Source organism: Ischnura elegans, chromosome 1 (genome assembly GCF_921293095.1).
Source record: "Ischnura elegans chromosome 1, ioIscEleg1.1, whole genome shotgun sequence".
NCBI lineage: Eukaryota > Metazoa > Arthropoda > Insecta > Odonata > Coenagrionidae > Ischnura > Ischnura elegans.
Genome location: NC_060246.1, coordinates 103,758,423 through 103,776,767, shown reverse-complemented (window position 1 = coordinate 103,776,767; position 18,345 = coordinate 103,758,423). Strand labels below are relative to the sequence as shown.

The following is an 18,345-nucleotide window of genomic DNA, read 5'->3' as shown; positions in this document are numbered from 1 at the left end:
AAGAAATTCGATAATTATAGAATCTACGTTTTAATGATTGTAGAACGTAAGATAAAACTTCTGTGGATAATTAAGGTTAAGGAATCATAACTAATTAAGTATTTTCAGTGACTATCAGTAGGGTTGTTTGTTAATCCATTTGAGTAGCATGAGTCATGCTGTTATGGCTTTTTTTGAGTGATTATGTCGCAGGTCAATGGCTAATGTATGTATAGTGATGCTGATGCATTGTAGGTGATGGTATCCCATTATAATGTTTAATTTGACGTACTAGGAGTTTTGTCTGCCTTTAGGCCTTGGGATGGAGGGCTTCATTTCTTTGGCATGGTTTCAATATGGTTTGCAGTTTATTATGTAGTCCTCATTTGAAAGAAATGAATTTTGACGAATGACTGTATCTCAAACTATGCACATGATCCTTGGAATGTTCGCTAGGTGTTTGTCTTTTAAGTCTGAAAGTGTAGAAGTAAGGAAAGTGTCTGAGAGTGTATTTTTGATATTGAATAATTGGCATCTTAGCTAATTTTTTGGTAGGCAAAGATCTGAAAATTACTCTGAATGTATTTTTAGGAAAGGTGTCATGATTTACTTGAAGTTCCGTGTATGAAGATTCAGCAAATTTTACTGTTGTTTATTCTACATTAAATTTTGTCAAAATATTTTATATAAATAGTTATGTATGGGAAAAATAACTAAATTTTAATTATAGAATTGTCAATGATAGTAGGAACGCATTTCTTATGGGTATGTCCAACTTTTTATACCAATATTGTGAGTAACATAGATATATATTTGTTTTCTGTGTATTTAAATGACATTATAAATTATGTATTTTACATACTGTTTTTTAATGTTGTTTTTGTCAAGTTAGCCTTGAACCCCCTCTGTGGTTTAGGGCCCAGGCACAATATCTTGAAGCTCATTACCAATTAGTTAGTACTTTTTGAGGAATCCCCTATTACTAATTATACTTTGATGCATTTATTTCATAGAAATTTGAATCTTTAATTTTATTTGGTGTGTGGATAGATAGTTTTTATTTGAGCTTTGGACCAAAGTACAAATTCTATTTATTGCGTCTTGAGTGTTGAACCAAATGGCATCATCAATATTAAATTTTCTGGTGAAGCAAATCGTTGAAGATGTGAAAGTACAAAACTTATAAAATTAGATTATTGGATAGTACGGCAAGGGTACAAGAACTAACATAAGCTCTAGGCATCCATTTTTGAATCTTAAGTCCTCCATTTTTAGTCAGTGTTGAATTGATTTTAACTTATGTATTATTTTTGTGGTGGACATTTATTCTTTTGGTTCTATCAGCCGAATCTCTTGTTCATAGTTCATTACAGAAAAGGTCTGTATATTGAAAAAGAATACTCTGGCTCCAACCAAAAAAAGAAAACTTTCATCATGGTCAACATTTTAAGGCACAGATTCTCCATCCTTAGGGCTGTAAGGTGTTCTGTGTCATGTGGAATGTTGGCAACAATGGAAGCTATAACCTGGTGGAAGTCCTGAGTAGCCCTCACAAATACTTCAGAATAGCATAAAATATATGTACACACTTCTGTATTTATCCTTTCCCTGAGAACGGATTTCCCAAGTATGACTTGTTATATGTGAAAAAATAGTGCAAGTTTCTCCCATGTGTTACACTTCCCATAAAAATATATTCACTGCTGTGAGTGGGTAATGGTGAATGAGGGTAAGAAAGCAATTGTGATAAAAGAGAAAATGAATCTGTTGGTGGTAGACAAGCTAGTAAAATACTCCCGTTATAGCAGCTAAGGACCAAATTTAGTCATGAAAGTGAAACATTTTTTTGTCGTATTCTTTTATTATGCCAGCAAATTAACATCGTCACAGGGTATAGGTCAACAGTTCTCCATACGTGGGTGGTTAGATTTGTAGGTGGGTCTTGCGTGTGTCATTCTGCTAGGTGGAGTAGCTCACCATGAGGCCACATTTGTCTTATTCTTGACTGTTTCGATTTGGCTCTGGTTGTTAAAAAGTCAGTCAATCATTGAAAACCTATGGTACTGGTTAGATCAAAGCACTGTGCAAAGCAAAGTGGCAGCCATTGTTATCACTTGGATTTCATGTCATATCCATGCATTTTTCATTGCTCCATTGAAAAAATTAGAAAAAACCCAAAATATTGCTATGATATGTTTTTAATGCAGTGGAAAGCAACTTAGCTTGTCTTCTTTGTATGGCTGTGTTTACATAGAGATGTAGGTACACATACTGCTGGCAATGGCCATTGGAATAGGGTTTCAATTTGGATTACCATCCATGTCAACGTATTCTTCCTTGTTCCATTTTATGATTGGTTGTCGATCATTAATTATTTTCACTGGATATTAATGGAATTTTCATTGTGTTGGTATTTTCTTCTTTACAATGTAATGAGTCATAATGCCAACTCGCATGATAGCATTGATCATATCATAAATTGAAGCCAATTCCTAAACAGCACTATGAGTGACCATCTTTTATGCATATTTTGGGACCACTGGATGTGAGACTGAATATTCTCTGATTTCTTAAATGGTTAGTATGAATTGTTGCTTTTGACATTAATAGCTACTGTAGACTCTCATTAATACGAACAACTTTATTACGAAGTCCTCGTACGAAGCAAATTGTTGGTCCTGAGGAAAAGGCCTATCCAAGCTATTGTAAAAGAAACGTCATTAAAAAATTTTCATTTTTACGAAATTACGAACCTCAGTCCCGGTCCTGGCGGTTACAAAATGAACTTTATTATTACAAAGTTCCATGTATAATCAAAGGCGTTTAGGTGGATATTCACTACGCTAAGTTTTAATAATCGTGCCACGTTTACGTTCTTCTCATGCACTGTGCCCAAGAGCGTCAATTATGGTTCTTTATTCAGTTTACATGCAATGTCATTTAATAAGCTTCATTCCTGTGGAGTGACCCATTCATTACTGCTCATTTATTGGTAAATTTGTGACAATTTCTGGTCTCAAATTTTTCAGTCCCATGAACTTTATAATAACAGGCGTTTACTAAATCAGCTTACAATTTACGAGTTGTTGGATGCAGAGTAAGTCATCTTCCTACGCACATTCAATTTACGAATTTTCAGAGACACGAACATTTAAAATTTTGAATTTGGTACCTTTCAATTTGGCCAATGCTACGTGGTTTGGCGTAGTGGAACTCTCATTGTGGGTACAATCTGAACAAAGTATCATTGAATCCGGTGTGAATTTAGGAACTGTTCAGCGTTTCGCCCGTTCTTCATCACCACGGGGAGCTATTTTTCCAGATTCGTTGCACACCCAGCTAGATCAGTTCGTCACAATGGTGAGTTAGCGCATGCGTGTAATGCAGTGTTGCATTTTGCAGGATAACAGTACTCCTCGATTCCTTCCATACAGTCCGGCGGGCGAGAGTTGTCTAACGACGGCACAATAGGAGGGACGGATAACCCTACACCGGCACTGTTTACAGCCAATCGCTATCCCCCAAACGCACCTTACACCCTCGCCTAGTCCTGCAACGTTGTCAAATGGAGCACCTAAATAATCCTGATCCACCAAAACAAGCCCATTCTTCGAACAACCAAAACAAGTGATTCTTCCTCTGGGTCCTTCACGCTTGTCGTCCCTCCCGGCTCATTTCTTCACAGAACCCTTTGTAGGCGTTACCCTTACCTTGCCCCCTACCCCCACCCAGACAATTCTGCCGGTTATCGGACAACCCTCGGCAGCTGGACTGTAGGTTTATCAACTTAAGAAAAAGGTCTTGGAACGCATCTAGTTCATATATCGGACTTACTGTATTCTGGAAGATATCAACCCTCGATTGTGTCATGCCGCATTCTTTTGTTGAGAAACTGAAACGAATTTTCCTGTTTACATATATTTACACATAATATAATCTCGTTTATTATGTACTTTTTTTTTCGACGATTCCTAAAAGAAACGTTCATATGAACTCTGATATTACGAACCTCCAGTTTTTCGGTACCATGAACTTCGTAATAACGAGAGTCTACTGTATTGGGTAAAGTCAAAGTGTGTCCGGTTAGTAGTAGGTTAATCACCAGTTTTCCCAAACAAATTTCTATATTTTCTTAGTTTGAATTTCTTAATGTTACGACACATTTTGACGCTAAGGCGTCATTCTCTGGAATAAGGTACTCATTTCTTTTATATTCATTTTGTATGTATCATTTGCAATGAAAATATCAGACTTATGGCAGATTCGAGATTTTTTGTGCAATTTATTCAGAGTTTTTGCTAAAATAAGGGTAGCCACGACTTGACTGGTATATGGTCAAGTACAAAAAAGAATCAAATGCATTTTTCTTCCTTCAATCCAAAATAAAAATTAAGATTTTCCTCATGAAAGTTGTAGTCTTAAAAACTTAACTCTCCTATCATTGGATGAAATTTTTGTTTTTTTATCATGAGATCATGGTGCTAAAGTACTTTCAATTAATTTTTTAGACATAGTAATTCTGCTTTGGCCCGTATAGAAAGAAGAAGAAAGTCGAGAAAAATGTTTTTCCCAAAAATAGGAATGTACTTGTATTTTTTTAGATTCATGGCATCAATTAATAATATTACATCACTGGAAAAAGATTCTATCTTCATTGTGAGGAGCAGTACTCTAGTCAAATAATTTTTATGCCTACTTTAATTTTGGTGACATAAATTTTGTACACCGAACAAACAGCAATGAAAAAATGGAATATTTTGTGGATGCGATGAAACATACACAGTGGAACCTCATTAAAGCGAGTATGGGCTATAGCGAGACCCCCGCTATTACGAGAGACTACCGATGCACCGTCCATTGACCCTATAATAAGCTTGTTAAAAAATTCGTTTTTACGAGGCCCTTTTGGCGTTGGCCTTCGCCATAGCGAGGGTTTCGCCGCCGAAAAAACTTACATCACTCCTTAATCTCTGTCATTGCTAGCGATCTGTTAGAAATGAAGTTAATGGAGTGCTTTTGAAGATAATGGGGAGAATTTAGTGATGCAAAAAAGCATCACCTTTCGTCTGGATTTATGCTTTCGTTTATCGGATATAAATTTTCTGTCGCCGCACCAATCCTGTTCCTGTTTAACTGTTTGCATCAGGTATATTGGCTATTATTTGCTCCACCTCCGGAAAAGGGACAATTCGCTGTAGCGAGTGTTTATTGGAGCACCGTGGGTTGTCGTTTTATCGAGGTTGCACTGTATTAAGCTGCTGTAAGATGTGAATTATTTCATAACCATGTAGGAAAAATGAAACTCTTGGTAAATTTCATGGGTGTGTGAGGAGTAACTATACTTTGGTAAGAAATAATCTGTCATCTAATGGTCCTTAAAATAGCGTAATTTACCAGTGATTTCCTTTCTTTGAAGATAATATCTTCGGATTTCCCTTTGCATCTTTACACAATTCATTCCATCGACATTGTTTCTGTATAATTTATGGTGCCAGTTGTTTTTGTTTACTATAGAATTGTACTTGAGCAAAAATGGGGATTGAGGTGGCAGATAACAATAATTTGAGCTTTTGTTGACCGTGATTGTCTCTCACACTTTCAATTACAAATAATTGTGAAGTTATTAATATTCATAGTACTGTTCGAATGCCCTCCTAATTAATTTCTTGCGAAAATTTCAACCTTTAAATTTGAATGATGATGACGGTAAATACTGATCACAACAGGTGGTTAGCACATGTTTTTCACTAGGAGTGTGAATGTTGACATAGTGGTGAAATAATAGATCAAATAGCAATGAGGTAATTTCATTACTGACTTGAATGTGTAATGTTTATATCAGTTGGCATCAACCTTGGCCGTGATTCACAAATTGAGTGTCATTTGTTTATGCTAGATAGGAATTTTTAAGCTATGCAGCTCTGCTTCAAATAATCTGACCAATATGCTCAAAGAAAGAGTTTCATGGTAAACAAGAAAATAATTGAAATAATTAGGAAACCAAATTCACTTTGATTGGTAATCTCTCCATGCTGAGGTGAAGACTACTGACTCTAAGTCCAGTGTTAGCCAACATCGTATTGGTCTTAGGTTTGAATGCCTTTTTGCTAGCATTTTAATGGTGCGAGTATAACTGTCTTTAAAGGGGAGCAAGATAACCGGGGGGCGAGAGGCTCTGTCTTCCAAAAAGTTAAATCAAATTCAATTTAGTAAAATGTGTTAGAGAGACTGCTAATTTAAGTTCGGTTAAGTAGTTTTTTTATTCCGCCTGTAGCTATTTCTTGTATTTAATTTTTTTTCCTGCAAGAAGTTCCACCTGATTTTGAGTGCTTGATAGTCTAACTATTTTATTCCAACAGCCTACAGTTAACATAAATAAAAGCAAGGTTATTTCTTTGGAGTAATCTGTCTAATTCTTCAACCATTATTGAGAGGTTACTCAGCTTCCTCTTGAATGGAACCATTCAGCCTTCATTGTTTTTCACTTATCTCATCCTACTCTCACCGCCAGATTTATAGGCATTTATATTCCGGGTATGTTCTCAGCTTCTCGAAATTATCTGTTATGACATGCTTCCTCATTAGTGATGAAGGAGACATTTTAAAATGACGGTAGGGGTAATACAAACCTACTTGCCATGGGCATGGAGCGGCTTTGTGGTTCTAAGCATGGCCTTTGTCTGTAAGAGTGAACAGGAGATGGGTGCAAACTGGAAAGGGAGAGTTGGGTAGGGAGTGGAGAAACTTGTCGTTATACATATTGTATATAACATTGAATGAGTCTGATGATGAGTCGGGGATACAGTGGTTGGCTACTGATTAAGGGGTCCCTGGTACAAATCCTGGGCGAAGCCTTCAGACATTCCTAAACAAGCATCCTCAATATTTGAGGTGGCCCAGGGAAAGGAATTGCCACCGTACCCTTAATGTAATTCCCATGCCTGCAAATTAGTATGGGTTAAGCTTTACAGTCATGGTCCTAGCCAACCTTTTGATTGAAGGCATGTGTATTAAAAGCAGGTCCACACTTACAGTCGGGACTGAATATTTTGGTTAGTGAAGACAAATCTTTTTCCAGGGTATGTTTAGATATTTCAAGTTCAGGACTGTTTCTAAATACAGTAGAAGTCTGTTATAATAAGTACTGGATATCAACAGAAAAGCAATAGTTACAACGGTAACATACACTGTTATATGTATACTATAATTTTCATTTTTAAAAGTAATAACATTTTAACAAGAAATATAGCCAACATCTTGCAAAAAAATTTGCAAATCACCTGTTTTCACCCAAATACAGTTATACATTACTTACCTTACTACAGAAGACTCATTATTATGAAGTTCATGGGACCGAACAATTTGAAGTTCTTAATAACAAAGCTCGTAAGAACGATTCTTTTAGGAATCATCTAAAACAGCACACCTTGCTAAAATTTCTTGTCTCTTCCTCCTGTACTTACAGTTGTGTAGCAGAATAGCTTTAGAGTCTATGATTTATGCGAATATCATAGACTATCTAATCTAATCATATTCTAATATGTATGATATACGCCAATGAATTATGTGCAAATATAGCGTATTTGTTTGATTTTATCAATAAAGGAGCGTGAGTGATGCTACACATGGTTGTCATTTCCAAATGATTAATATGGTGAAGTTCAATAAGGAGATGAAGCTTATTATACGATGTTACTATGATACCAAAGTATCTCCTGCTGAAGAAAGAAAAATAAATGATGTTCTTGTGCATAGTGCATAAGAACAACTTAATTGTAGTGTAATGATAATGTAGCATAGTGTATATCCACCTAAATGCTGTTGCTTATCCATGGAACTTAGTGATAAAGTTCTTTTTGTAGCCGCAGGGACTGGCACTGAGGTTTGTAATTTCTTAATGAGAAAATTTATCTGTAAAATCTCTTTTACTATAGATTGGATTTGCGTTTGTCAGGACCAACAATTTGCTTTGTAAAAACAAGAACTTCGTAATAAGGTTGTTCATATTAACAAGAGTCTGCTGTAATCCCTATTAGTGTCATTTGTGCTATGATGGTCGAGTCACCTATTTGGTGTAATATAACGTAAGAGGAAAATTTTTCCATCAATGTGATATGTCTGTGGGATAGCATTTTGCACATGCAACATTCAAGGAAGAATGAATGTAACAGGGTTCCCACTCGGCCGTGAAAACCTTAAAACCGTGAATAAGCCGTGAATTTCCTCTACCATGAAAAAACCTGGAAATAGCCATGAATTTCGTCATAAAACCTTAAAAAATCTCTCAAACTTGATTGCAGAACTACGATTGACAGATAAAAAGAAAAATCGGTGCGTCGATAATGTTTCAAGGTCAGTCACGCGCAGACACTGTCCACGCATTTATCTCCACACGCATGTTGGAAGCGCAATTATTGGTCCGGGTTCCATGACGACACATTCATCATGAGCCTGTGATTGGAAGACCGGTAAACAAAGTGTTCATTAGCCCTGGCAAAAAATCAGACACTTCTTCACTTCCCTGCCACCCTGCACCCTCCATTTTCCCACTCTACCTTTAGCCAGACCTGAATTTTGATATCGATAGGTGATGTCATAAGAGATAGCACTTTCATCGCTGCATTTGCATTCACGGCGTCCATTGTATTTGATAAATTTTTAGTTAATGTGCGGCCGGTGATTGTTACGTCATCAATATTTCTGCCTACAATGGCTTATCAACTGACCGTGAATTTGACGACATTTAGACCGTGAATTTTATAATTTAGTTAGAGTGGGAACCCTGTGTAAACACGACATATTTCCGAGATTATTTACGCGAGATTATTTACGTCTGTTTCACTTGTGTAGGTAGTAATGGTGGAAATTAAACACAAATGTGGTGGGTTAGCATAAGATGGCTCAAAAGTCTGCTAAAACCTGGATAATCATCACAGGAACCACATTGATTCTGTGAGCAACCAGCTACATTGTGCTTTACATAAAGGTTCAGTATTGCTTTCATCTGCATTTGTGGAAGTCCCTAGGCAAGAGAGTAAGACTAAAAGTAGAAAGTATATCTGATGATGATATCAATAAATTGTAAAGGAGATAATGCACTTGCGAAAACTAGAGCATTCGTTTCATGCAGATGATCACCCAATGCTTTTCAACAGGCCATCAACACAAAAAACACTTGCCTTAGTGCTACACTCACTATAGACAGAATTTATTATAACAGACTACGACTGTACCAGTAAGCAAGCTTTCTGAGACAGATCTGAGGCTGAAGACGGGAAGTTGGTCACAATTTCAAACTTAACCCATTACTTTGTACACCTCTCTCCAGGTTATATTTACCATATTTATATTCTGGGATTCTTCACTCTTAGGACTCTTCACTTGTAGTAGTAGTGCAATGAGTGCCATGAAATGAAGATGTGACTGGAGGGAGGCCACGCCTTGTTCCTAAAGTCAAGGCAAGGTCAGTGAATCATCTTCTTTCATGAAGAAAATATTCCGGCTTCAAATCAAATTATGTGGCATGTAATTGGTGTTAAGATGTACTTCTCTTGGCATTCCCCGGATGAATTTGCGCTAACTCCTACTTTTTCATTTCAGCTTGCTGCTTCACAAGCTATCTAGCATTTGCTTAGTGCTTCTTATATTTATTTGAAAGCACAGTTCTTGGTCTTACTGAAATGTATAATGGCATTCACTCTAATCATGTCTAAAGATGCATATACTTATCTTTTTTGTCTGTACATTATGTTTGCTAGTAACTTATTAGGTACTTTATGAATTTTATCAAAAAATGAGTGGAATGGAATATTATGGAAGATGCTAGGGGTTTTTCTTTTTAGGGGAAAATTCAACAACTTACGTTATCATAATTTATCTTTCTGCTTTCTGAGTGCACTGCCAAAGCGGTTGTCTGCGTTAATTTGGCCCCTTGTTTTTCCTGTTCAATTTGTCGCACCTAATTTATGTGAATATGGGATCTAAAATTATCTCCTTCTGTTTTTAACTGTTTGCATGCCTTCTATTTATGCCCCTATGGCAACTAACTAGTTTATGTATGTATGAAGAGTTAACCTACATCTTTTGCCTTTAAAGCATCAAATCATATTTATTGTCATAGTTGTCATAAGTTTTATTGGCCTTGCAATATTTTACAACATAGCAAAGTAATACAGTAGACTCGTTACGACAAAGTTCACTGGACTCAAAAACTGGAAGTTCGTAAGAACAGTTCTTTTAGAAATCGTCGCATTAAACATACGTTTCCAAAATTTCATGTCTCTTCAATCTCCTGTGCTTACAGTCGCACAGCAAAATAGTTTCTGAGTTATATGTATGATATACTCGATTAAATTAGGTGCATATATATATATAAAAAAAAGCACATTCGTTTGATATTATCAATAGAAGATTTTGTCTGAGTACGTGTGAGTCATTAATCCCAGCACTTCCTCAATCATAATATATCATTTATAATATATATATCATTGAGTAAATAATACATAACTGTAATTAAACTATAGAGCAATCGCACCCACCAGGGATAGCTTGTGAAGTATAATTGGCAAAAGATGGATCTGAAATGAAAGTAGCTTCTTATCATTTAAACTAGACTTGGGACGATACCGATAGCGGGTATCAGGTATTGGCCATTTACTTGGCCAGATACTGTGATAATTTCTAGTATTAGTTTTTTTCGGGTACTTTTATTCGAAAGTATTCATTTTTAGAAAAATGTCTAAAAACATCGAATTTTAAAATCCTACCTTCTTCAATTGGCTGCGGAATGTGTTGTGTATTTGTTTTCATCGCTGCGACACTGCTGCCCTCAAATATCTGCATGACTCTTGTATCCATGTGACTGGTTCAGCGAGTATTTGAAGGTATTTTATTAATGAGTATTCCAGGGCAATTGAGGAGTTATCTACTGCAATCCAAGTTTTGAAGTACAACAAAAAATGTCGCGGTCATCTGTGTGGAAATTGAACTGTATTTATCTGAAGCCACTCAGTCCCTCCTATGTGATCCTTTGACCTATTGGCATCATGAAACTAGATTAAGAAATTTAAGGCAACTTGCTTCATGCTATTTGGTTGTACCTGCAGGTTCAGTGTTTTCTGAGCAAATTTTTTCAGAGACTGGTGCAATGGTTTCTGATAACCCTCTTAACTGCTGAGCACGTTCAGCAGCTCATATTTCTTAAAAAGAATTTCCAGTATTCACAAATGCAAGAGGGCTTAGAGTTTGAAATTTAATCCCAGTGATTGTAAGAGTAAGTAAGAGTTGCAAAATAAGAGTTATCACAATGTCATTTCTCTCATTAATTGCTCTTATATCACACTTTGGATTACAGAGAAAGATTTCATGAGAAAGAAAGCACATATTAAATTTCTTGGGAAAAATAAGTAAGGTATCGGCAAATAATACTATCAGTAGCAGTTGCTGGTATCGGTTTGGTATCAGAAAAAGTGGTATCGGTCCAAGTCTAATTTAAACAAAATTAAGCTCTCTAGAATTGTTTTTAGACTGAAGAGAAGAACTGTTCTTACAACATAATGTCTATAAATATTTTCATTTGGCTTCGATGTCATTGGCTTGAAAAGTGATCCTATGAAAAACTTAATTTTAGATTGTCTAGCTCTCGCCCTCCAAATTCATTAGGCAGTTCCTTGTCTTTTTCCCATTGTCATGACCATCTGGGATCATACACGTCCACATGAAACTCCTCGGCTGCTGCATGACACAATCAAGGGTCGATATCCTATCGAATACAGTAAGTCCTCGACAAACGAACAAGATGCGATCAGAGACCTTGTTTGTAAGTTGGTAAACCTATGCAAGGATTCGAAAAGTGAGGTTATCCTGCATAATCCAACTGTGCATTACATTTTTCCCTTAATTCACAATTGTAGCTGCATCTTGGCCAAAATATACCATTTAAAACTATAAATTCCATTAAGTTATCATTGGTCCAATTATTCTGATCTCTTCAATATATTTCTATCGATTTTCCTGGATGAAAACATCATGGCACATTTTAAAAATGTTTTTGACGGTTGAATGCTTACATTTCTCATAAGTGGTTATGTTTATTATTTTCATCACATTTGAAGACACTTTTTGTAGAATATTTTGGTTAAAGTTACATTTTATCCTTCTAGTGTGTATCAGGTTATTCAGTTTTCATATATTAACCAATGAAAACAAAATATATATTTTGTTTGTGTTATACCATGTATAGTACACTATTTGTTCATAGGGTGAATTCACATTGTCTTATTCCTCATCCACTGAGTCCACACCCATTCTGACATGCGTGAAGCAAAATTATTCAAACCATTTTCCTGTAGCTACATAAACTTAGGTCCATTGTGATTAATCAGATGTGTGGAACTGTGTTTAAGATTTCCCCTGATGAGTTATTGATTAGTATATTTTTACAGTTTGAAGTTGTATTTTGCATATGCTGATGTTAATTTGAATTTTCTTTGCATGCTATTCAGAACTATTTTTGTAGATTTTAATTATTTCCTTCAAATTAAATGGAGTTACAATAGCTTTTCATTTGCATGGACGTAGTGTGGTGGAACCGAAGTTGGTAGTAAGAAGGATAATTTGGGCTGTAAGAGAAGCTCTAAATATGCATTTTGTTGTAGACGAATATGGCTGGCTATGTCTATTTTCTATAACAGCTTTCGATCACAGATTTAATGTGGTTGACTGGGATTTAAAAAATTCCTTAATTCATCCATCACATTTGCTTTCAATGATAGCTATAAAGAGATGAGGGGGAAGCTCAACTCATTCCAAGAAAAAATCTGGTGAATGCAAGCAATTTTATTTCCTTTGTTATTATTATATTTGGCTTTGAATCAATTGGTATTGGTTTACTCAAGAAAATATGACATTTTTAGAAAACTACATCATATCATTTTCGCGAAAGAATATTGGTATTGTGAATGTGGGTATTGGAAATGAATGATTCCGGAGAAAATTTATACCCTGTATATTTTCGTTTTTAAACACAAAAGAAGTCGACTGGTTTTAAATAAGGAATGTACAGTATTCATGTATGTATGCAACTAAAATTTCTATGAGCAAAATCATATTTATAACATAAAGGTGGAACTCTTTGCTTTTTTATATACTGTCTGATGTTATCCCTTGCCCTTGAAATGTTGTCTTGCATGTAATATCAATGTAATCAGCTAAGGGTTTATTGTGATTTCATGTAATTGTGTGGACCATTGTAAATCTTTCAAAATGCTATATAAAAGAATGTATTATTGCTAGAATAAGCGCAGCATGACATATATAGTAATTGTTATCTAATTTTGGTGAATGTTATAAGTTTATATGGATCATTTTTTTGCCTATCATGAAAACATTCTTGTTTCCATCCATGACAGATACATTTTTTTTAAACTACTACAGCCATATATTATTTTTGTATGTGAGAGAGAGAGAGGTAAAAAATCGGATAAATGATAAGAGGAATAAAGAACTTGCTACATTTACACATTTATAGATTAGTGGTGTTACAAACATTTAAATTGGCAGGAGGATGATACAACGAAGCTTACATATTCAGTGCATTTTCATGATTATCATTAGTTTATTATATTTTCCCCTTTCCTCTTGATTTAAGTTGCAAGTTGTAAACATGTTTTTCCTACATTATATCATTTAGTAATTACTTTTTTTTTTGGCCAAATAATTTACAGAGTTCCAGATTTCCTCATCGAAGAAATCTCAGCCGTATGATCCCCCCCTTACTAGAAGCATATCCAAAAAGTTTGGTAAGTTTTAGTTTGGCTGTCTTTTCCTAGGACTTTGTAGTTTTTCTTCTGGAATTTTGGTTAGTATTTTGCCTCCGACTTGAATAATATTAAAAAGGTGTTATTGAGCTTAATTGTTTGAAAAATTATATTGTAGGTATCAGTGAAACAGACAACATGTTCGATCGCCTGTAATTACATCAAGATATTGGAATTTTTTTATATTGGTGAAACTGAGTGTCAGTAATGGTTATGATGGAATTTTAAAAACATTTTCATGTATTATATTGTACATTGTATTTTATCCAGTGTGTTATTATAGTTCCATCTTTTATAACTGGTCAACATTATGTTATAAAATCATGTGAAGTGTGCCAATGTGTATTAAATGCCTTCTTGTTCATTGTAAATATTTTCCAAGACAGAATCTCTGGGGATAGAGCTTAGAAGCTGTTCCTGCAGAAAGAATGTGAGAGTTATTTTTATATGAGTAACTTGGTGTAGAAGGGGCTTTGTATTTAGAAGGGAAAGCTTTCTAATACTGCAGCCATAGATTCTGTACTTAACTGTATCCATCATCATCATGGCACATTACATGTGTAATAAACCAAATGTTTTAAAACTATTGTTGTAATACATTACAACATGACTAATTTGTACCTGAGTAGTATTTATGTGCTGTCTTGATTGTTTTGAATTTTTATGAGAGAAGTGTTTGATATGTTTAATAATTTTCCAGTTTCATTTGCATAAGGGTATTTATATGAAGATATGTGTATCATAATGATTCCATGTACTTCTAAATGGAATTGTCTGGGGATATTTTCACATTCAATAATAACTTGCATCACAACAGCATCTGGGTGCAATCTGTATTTTCATTGTACATAATACATAAAGAATTGCCATCCAAATAGGGTAATTGAAAGTATAAGTATTTCATTTCAAAACACTTGAGCATCATATGCCAACCATTATACTGGTGCAGGTGTAATGTGAGGCATGTAATGTGAACATTCCAATTTAAATTTTTTTAAACTCCTATTTGCCTCGGTATGAATAGTAATTTTGTTGAGCCAATTTCAGTAGTGTGTAAAAATTTCTTTTAATCGCCAAATTTTATAATGACTTCGTACTGTATTGTTTGCTAATTTGGTGCATCTTTGCCTCAACATTGGAGGAAATAGATTTCGTAAATGAAATGGAAATGTGTATTTTATATAAAACAGAAAGAAGAATTGAAAACTTATCATGGTGTTGAAAATTATTTACATCATTATTTGTATTTATTACAAGGCCTTCTATTATGAATTACATATTAGATTTTTTAAGTATGAGAATTAATGCAGCGATGTTTATTATTTATTGATTGTTAAATTTTGTGATATACCCCTCTTGTCTGTTTTAATTTATTTCTTGTTTTTTTTTTAAGATGTAATGGTGAGTGCCTAGTGGAATGACTGGGTGTCACATTACATTTTCGTTAACTTGTCATACTTCCCTAACAGGGCCATAATAATGGCTTCATTCATATCATAAATTTCATCTTTTTCTGATGACCATTAATGAAATGAGTTACTCAATAGAAGATGAGATAAAGCTTTTGAATTTCATTTAATCATGCACAGATTTATAGCTGAAAAGTTTTTCTTTTTTCACCATTTCAAATTAGGTGAATAATTTTACTGAGCATCGAGTACATTGTTAATTGTTAAAAATGTACATCTCAACATTATATTAAATGTTGAAACTGGTATACTTTTAGTTATACAGCATACTCCCGATTATCTGGGCCAATGATGGGGAGAGGTGGCACGAATAATCAGAAAATGCGAACAATCCAAACATTCACTTAAATTTCTTGTAATTTTCATCATATACGTAAATCAATCGATCTATTATTATCTATGCATATTTTATGTTATATTAGATTGCCTTCCGGAATAATTAGCAGCTTTATTTTACCGACTGCGATCTTTTTAGCGGTGATAACGAGATTGCACTTGTATTCTAACTGCTCCGTGTGATACATAGTTTCCGAAAACCGCGCATCCATGACTGCGAGATCACTGATTCAGAAACGTGGTTTGCACGAATGCTTCAAAAGCACTGTGCGATTTCATAAACTACAGTCAGACACCACGCCGCATCTTGCGCAAGTTGCCCAGGATGCAGTTCCGTGATTATTGAGCGTGATCGCACACTGTGATGCTTGAACATGGATCTCCTGTGATGGCAACTGGCGCGTGATCACTTCATCTCCCAGATGTGGCTATAGGAAACCAGGGCTTATGGCAAACTGTCTATGCAAGCCATTGCCTGGCTATGACTCATGCTATTTCTACTTCCATTTCCCTCGCTGCCTTCACTTCTACTATTCCGTTCCTCTCCAGACTGACCTTGACTAGTCACGGCGTAAGCATGCCCAAGTGCAACGAAATCTCTGGTTCCCTTAGGCCGTATTCAACCATATGCGAGGCCAGGGCAATAATTGCACGTTCGCGGTATGAAATTCATTTTTGGAAAATGGAAACATATTTTCGTCATTTACAATTCGTTTACCATTCAAGAATCTTCGAAAATTACTCTTTAAGTAATTATTTTTCCTGTTGCTGATCGTCGTCTGTAATTTTAGAGCAGACGTCCAAGTAAACTTGAAACATACCTTGTCAGCAAGTAAATAAAATAAATCCATTTTTTGACGGGAATTCTACAGGAAATAATTGGCCCAGTGCAGCCATGCATTAAAATGCAAATTTCCTGCTGCTTTTGCATCCGATTTTACTTTTTTTTTACCTAGATCACGAAAAACATCGAGGAGTATGAACTCATGCACGGATAATCCGCAACACGAATAAGCCGCTCCAGGATAATCAGGAGTCTGCTGTAATTCCTATATTAGTCATTACATTACTGTAGTTAGTGTAATTATAAAATCGTTTCAGGCATGATTTTGTGGAAGTTAGCTATATCCATGATAAAAATACAAATGGTAATTTCCACACTATTTAATTTAACACTCAACGACTGGCCATGGTTTCAACACTTTGTGTAATTTTCAAGGTTATCTAAGTTTCTTCTGAATACACAATCTGTTTGCACAATGAGTTCACATAGTGAGAGAGTATGATTTTCAGGAATTTCTTCCTGTATTCCCTTATGTCACTTCACTCTATCAATATTTTTCTGTCATCATTTTCCAGCACACATCTTAAACCCTGGTTGTTGAATGTTTTTCTAAATTAAGAATATGAACCACAATATCCTGCAGCTTCTTGGAAAGCAATTCTCACCCTCTCCTTTATTGGATAAATACCTATGTGGTACATATTGAGAAATATTCGATGCACTAAATCTTCATCGAATCGTCAATTTCACTCATATTCGGATATGGCCCTCTCTTCTTCCTTTCTATTTCTTTCCCTATGATCTTCTGTAGCAAATAAACATAGCAGGTGGACATGCTGCATGCCGTGGCTGTTTTTTTGACAGCTTCACCGTTCTCATTGCGCGAGCATCCAAAGCTGACAGCCACGAAGTTACTCCAATGCACCTTTCTACAGTTGGGGACGTTCTGGTCATTTTCACTTTGATTTGATGCTGTTGGAGGTGATGCATGTGGATATAAATTGAATCTAAGGATTTTATAATGCTCCCTACTCGCCACTTCATCTAATCACAGTCTTTCACCATCTATGACGGAATTATCACTCAGAGTATCTGGGAGAGTTGCATTCACTATTTCCTTGCAGAAGTAGTGGTAAACAGTAATTTTAAAAACCAGATAGCTCATTAACAAATTTTATCGTCCTGAAAATCTATTATGTAAAAATGACCGTGGAAGTGGACAGCTTTCTGAAAACTAAGGGTAGTGCGGATTATCTTCATTTTGAATTGCCCCCACGGAGTGCCCTGCAGCTTTCCTTTAATGGTCATACACAAAAATCTCTAAGGTTCATGCCCATGGCACTTGGAAATAAATACCTGCTAATAAGTTTTCCCCAGAATTTGAAGTGCAGCTTCATGCGACTACAGAACAAGGCAGTTTCTTAGTAGAAGTTATTTTGGTTTTTCACTGTACTGCTGCAAAAATTACAGTGGTAGAATTTCAGTTGAATGGGTTTTCCTTCAAAACCTGAACTTCGGACCATCAAGTAATGAAATGCATGTGTTCGAATCAGTTTTGAAATTTTATAATAAATTAAAAAGGGAAATTAAATACTGCAATAAATTTTTTGAATGGCTTAGGCATTCAGTTTGGTACTAGACATAGCTCACTTTAATTTATGATAACACAAGTGACAAGCTGTCTTTTTGAATTTAATATAGCTTGATGAATTCCTGCTTCTTTTCCAGTGGTACAAATATTAACATTTATTTGTAATTTGTGTATTTATATTTTTTCAAAGAGGCATTAGGTTGCTTTCGATGATTCTTTTGGATCGCCACTTTCAAAGGTTTATCGCTCTTGAGTCAAGAACCATTTCACGGGATTGGACGTCATCAGCTAAAAGACTTCTTGCCTGACCCACATTATTTTCTTGATGACTTTTCATCAATCAAGAACGTCTTCAGCTGCTGCCTGTAG

General features: G+C 35.3%; 1 protein-coding gene across 2 annotated transcripts in view; it reads left to right on the top strand.

Annotated features, from left to right (window-relative positions):
* The window catches only part of LOC124167545, a 97,183-nt gene extending 82,177 nt beyond the window's left edge, over positions 1-15,006 (top strand). For both annotated transcript variants that reach the window (XM_046545503.1, XM_046545512.1), the window contains 2 exons: positions 13,704-13,778; positions 13,915-15,006. In XM_046545503.1, the coding sequence (XP_046401459.1) occupies positions 13,704-13,778; positions 13,915-13,952 (113 nt within the window). In that variant the 3' untranslated portion in view covers positions 13,953-15,006. The remainder of the gene's footprint in view (positions 1-13,703; positions 13,779-13,914) is intronic.
* The last annotated feature ends 3,339 nt before the right edge of the window (positions 15,007-18,345 follow it).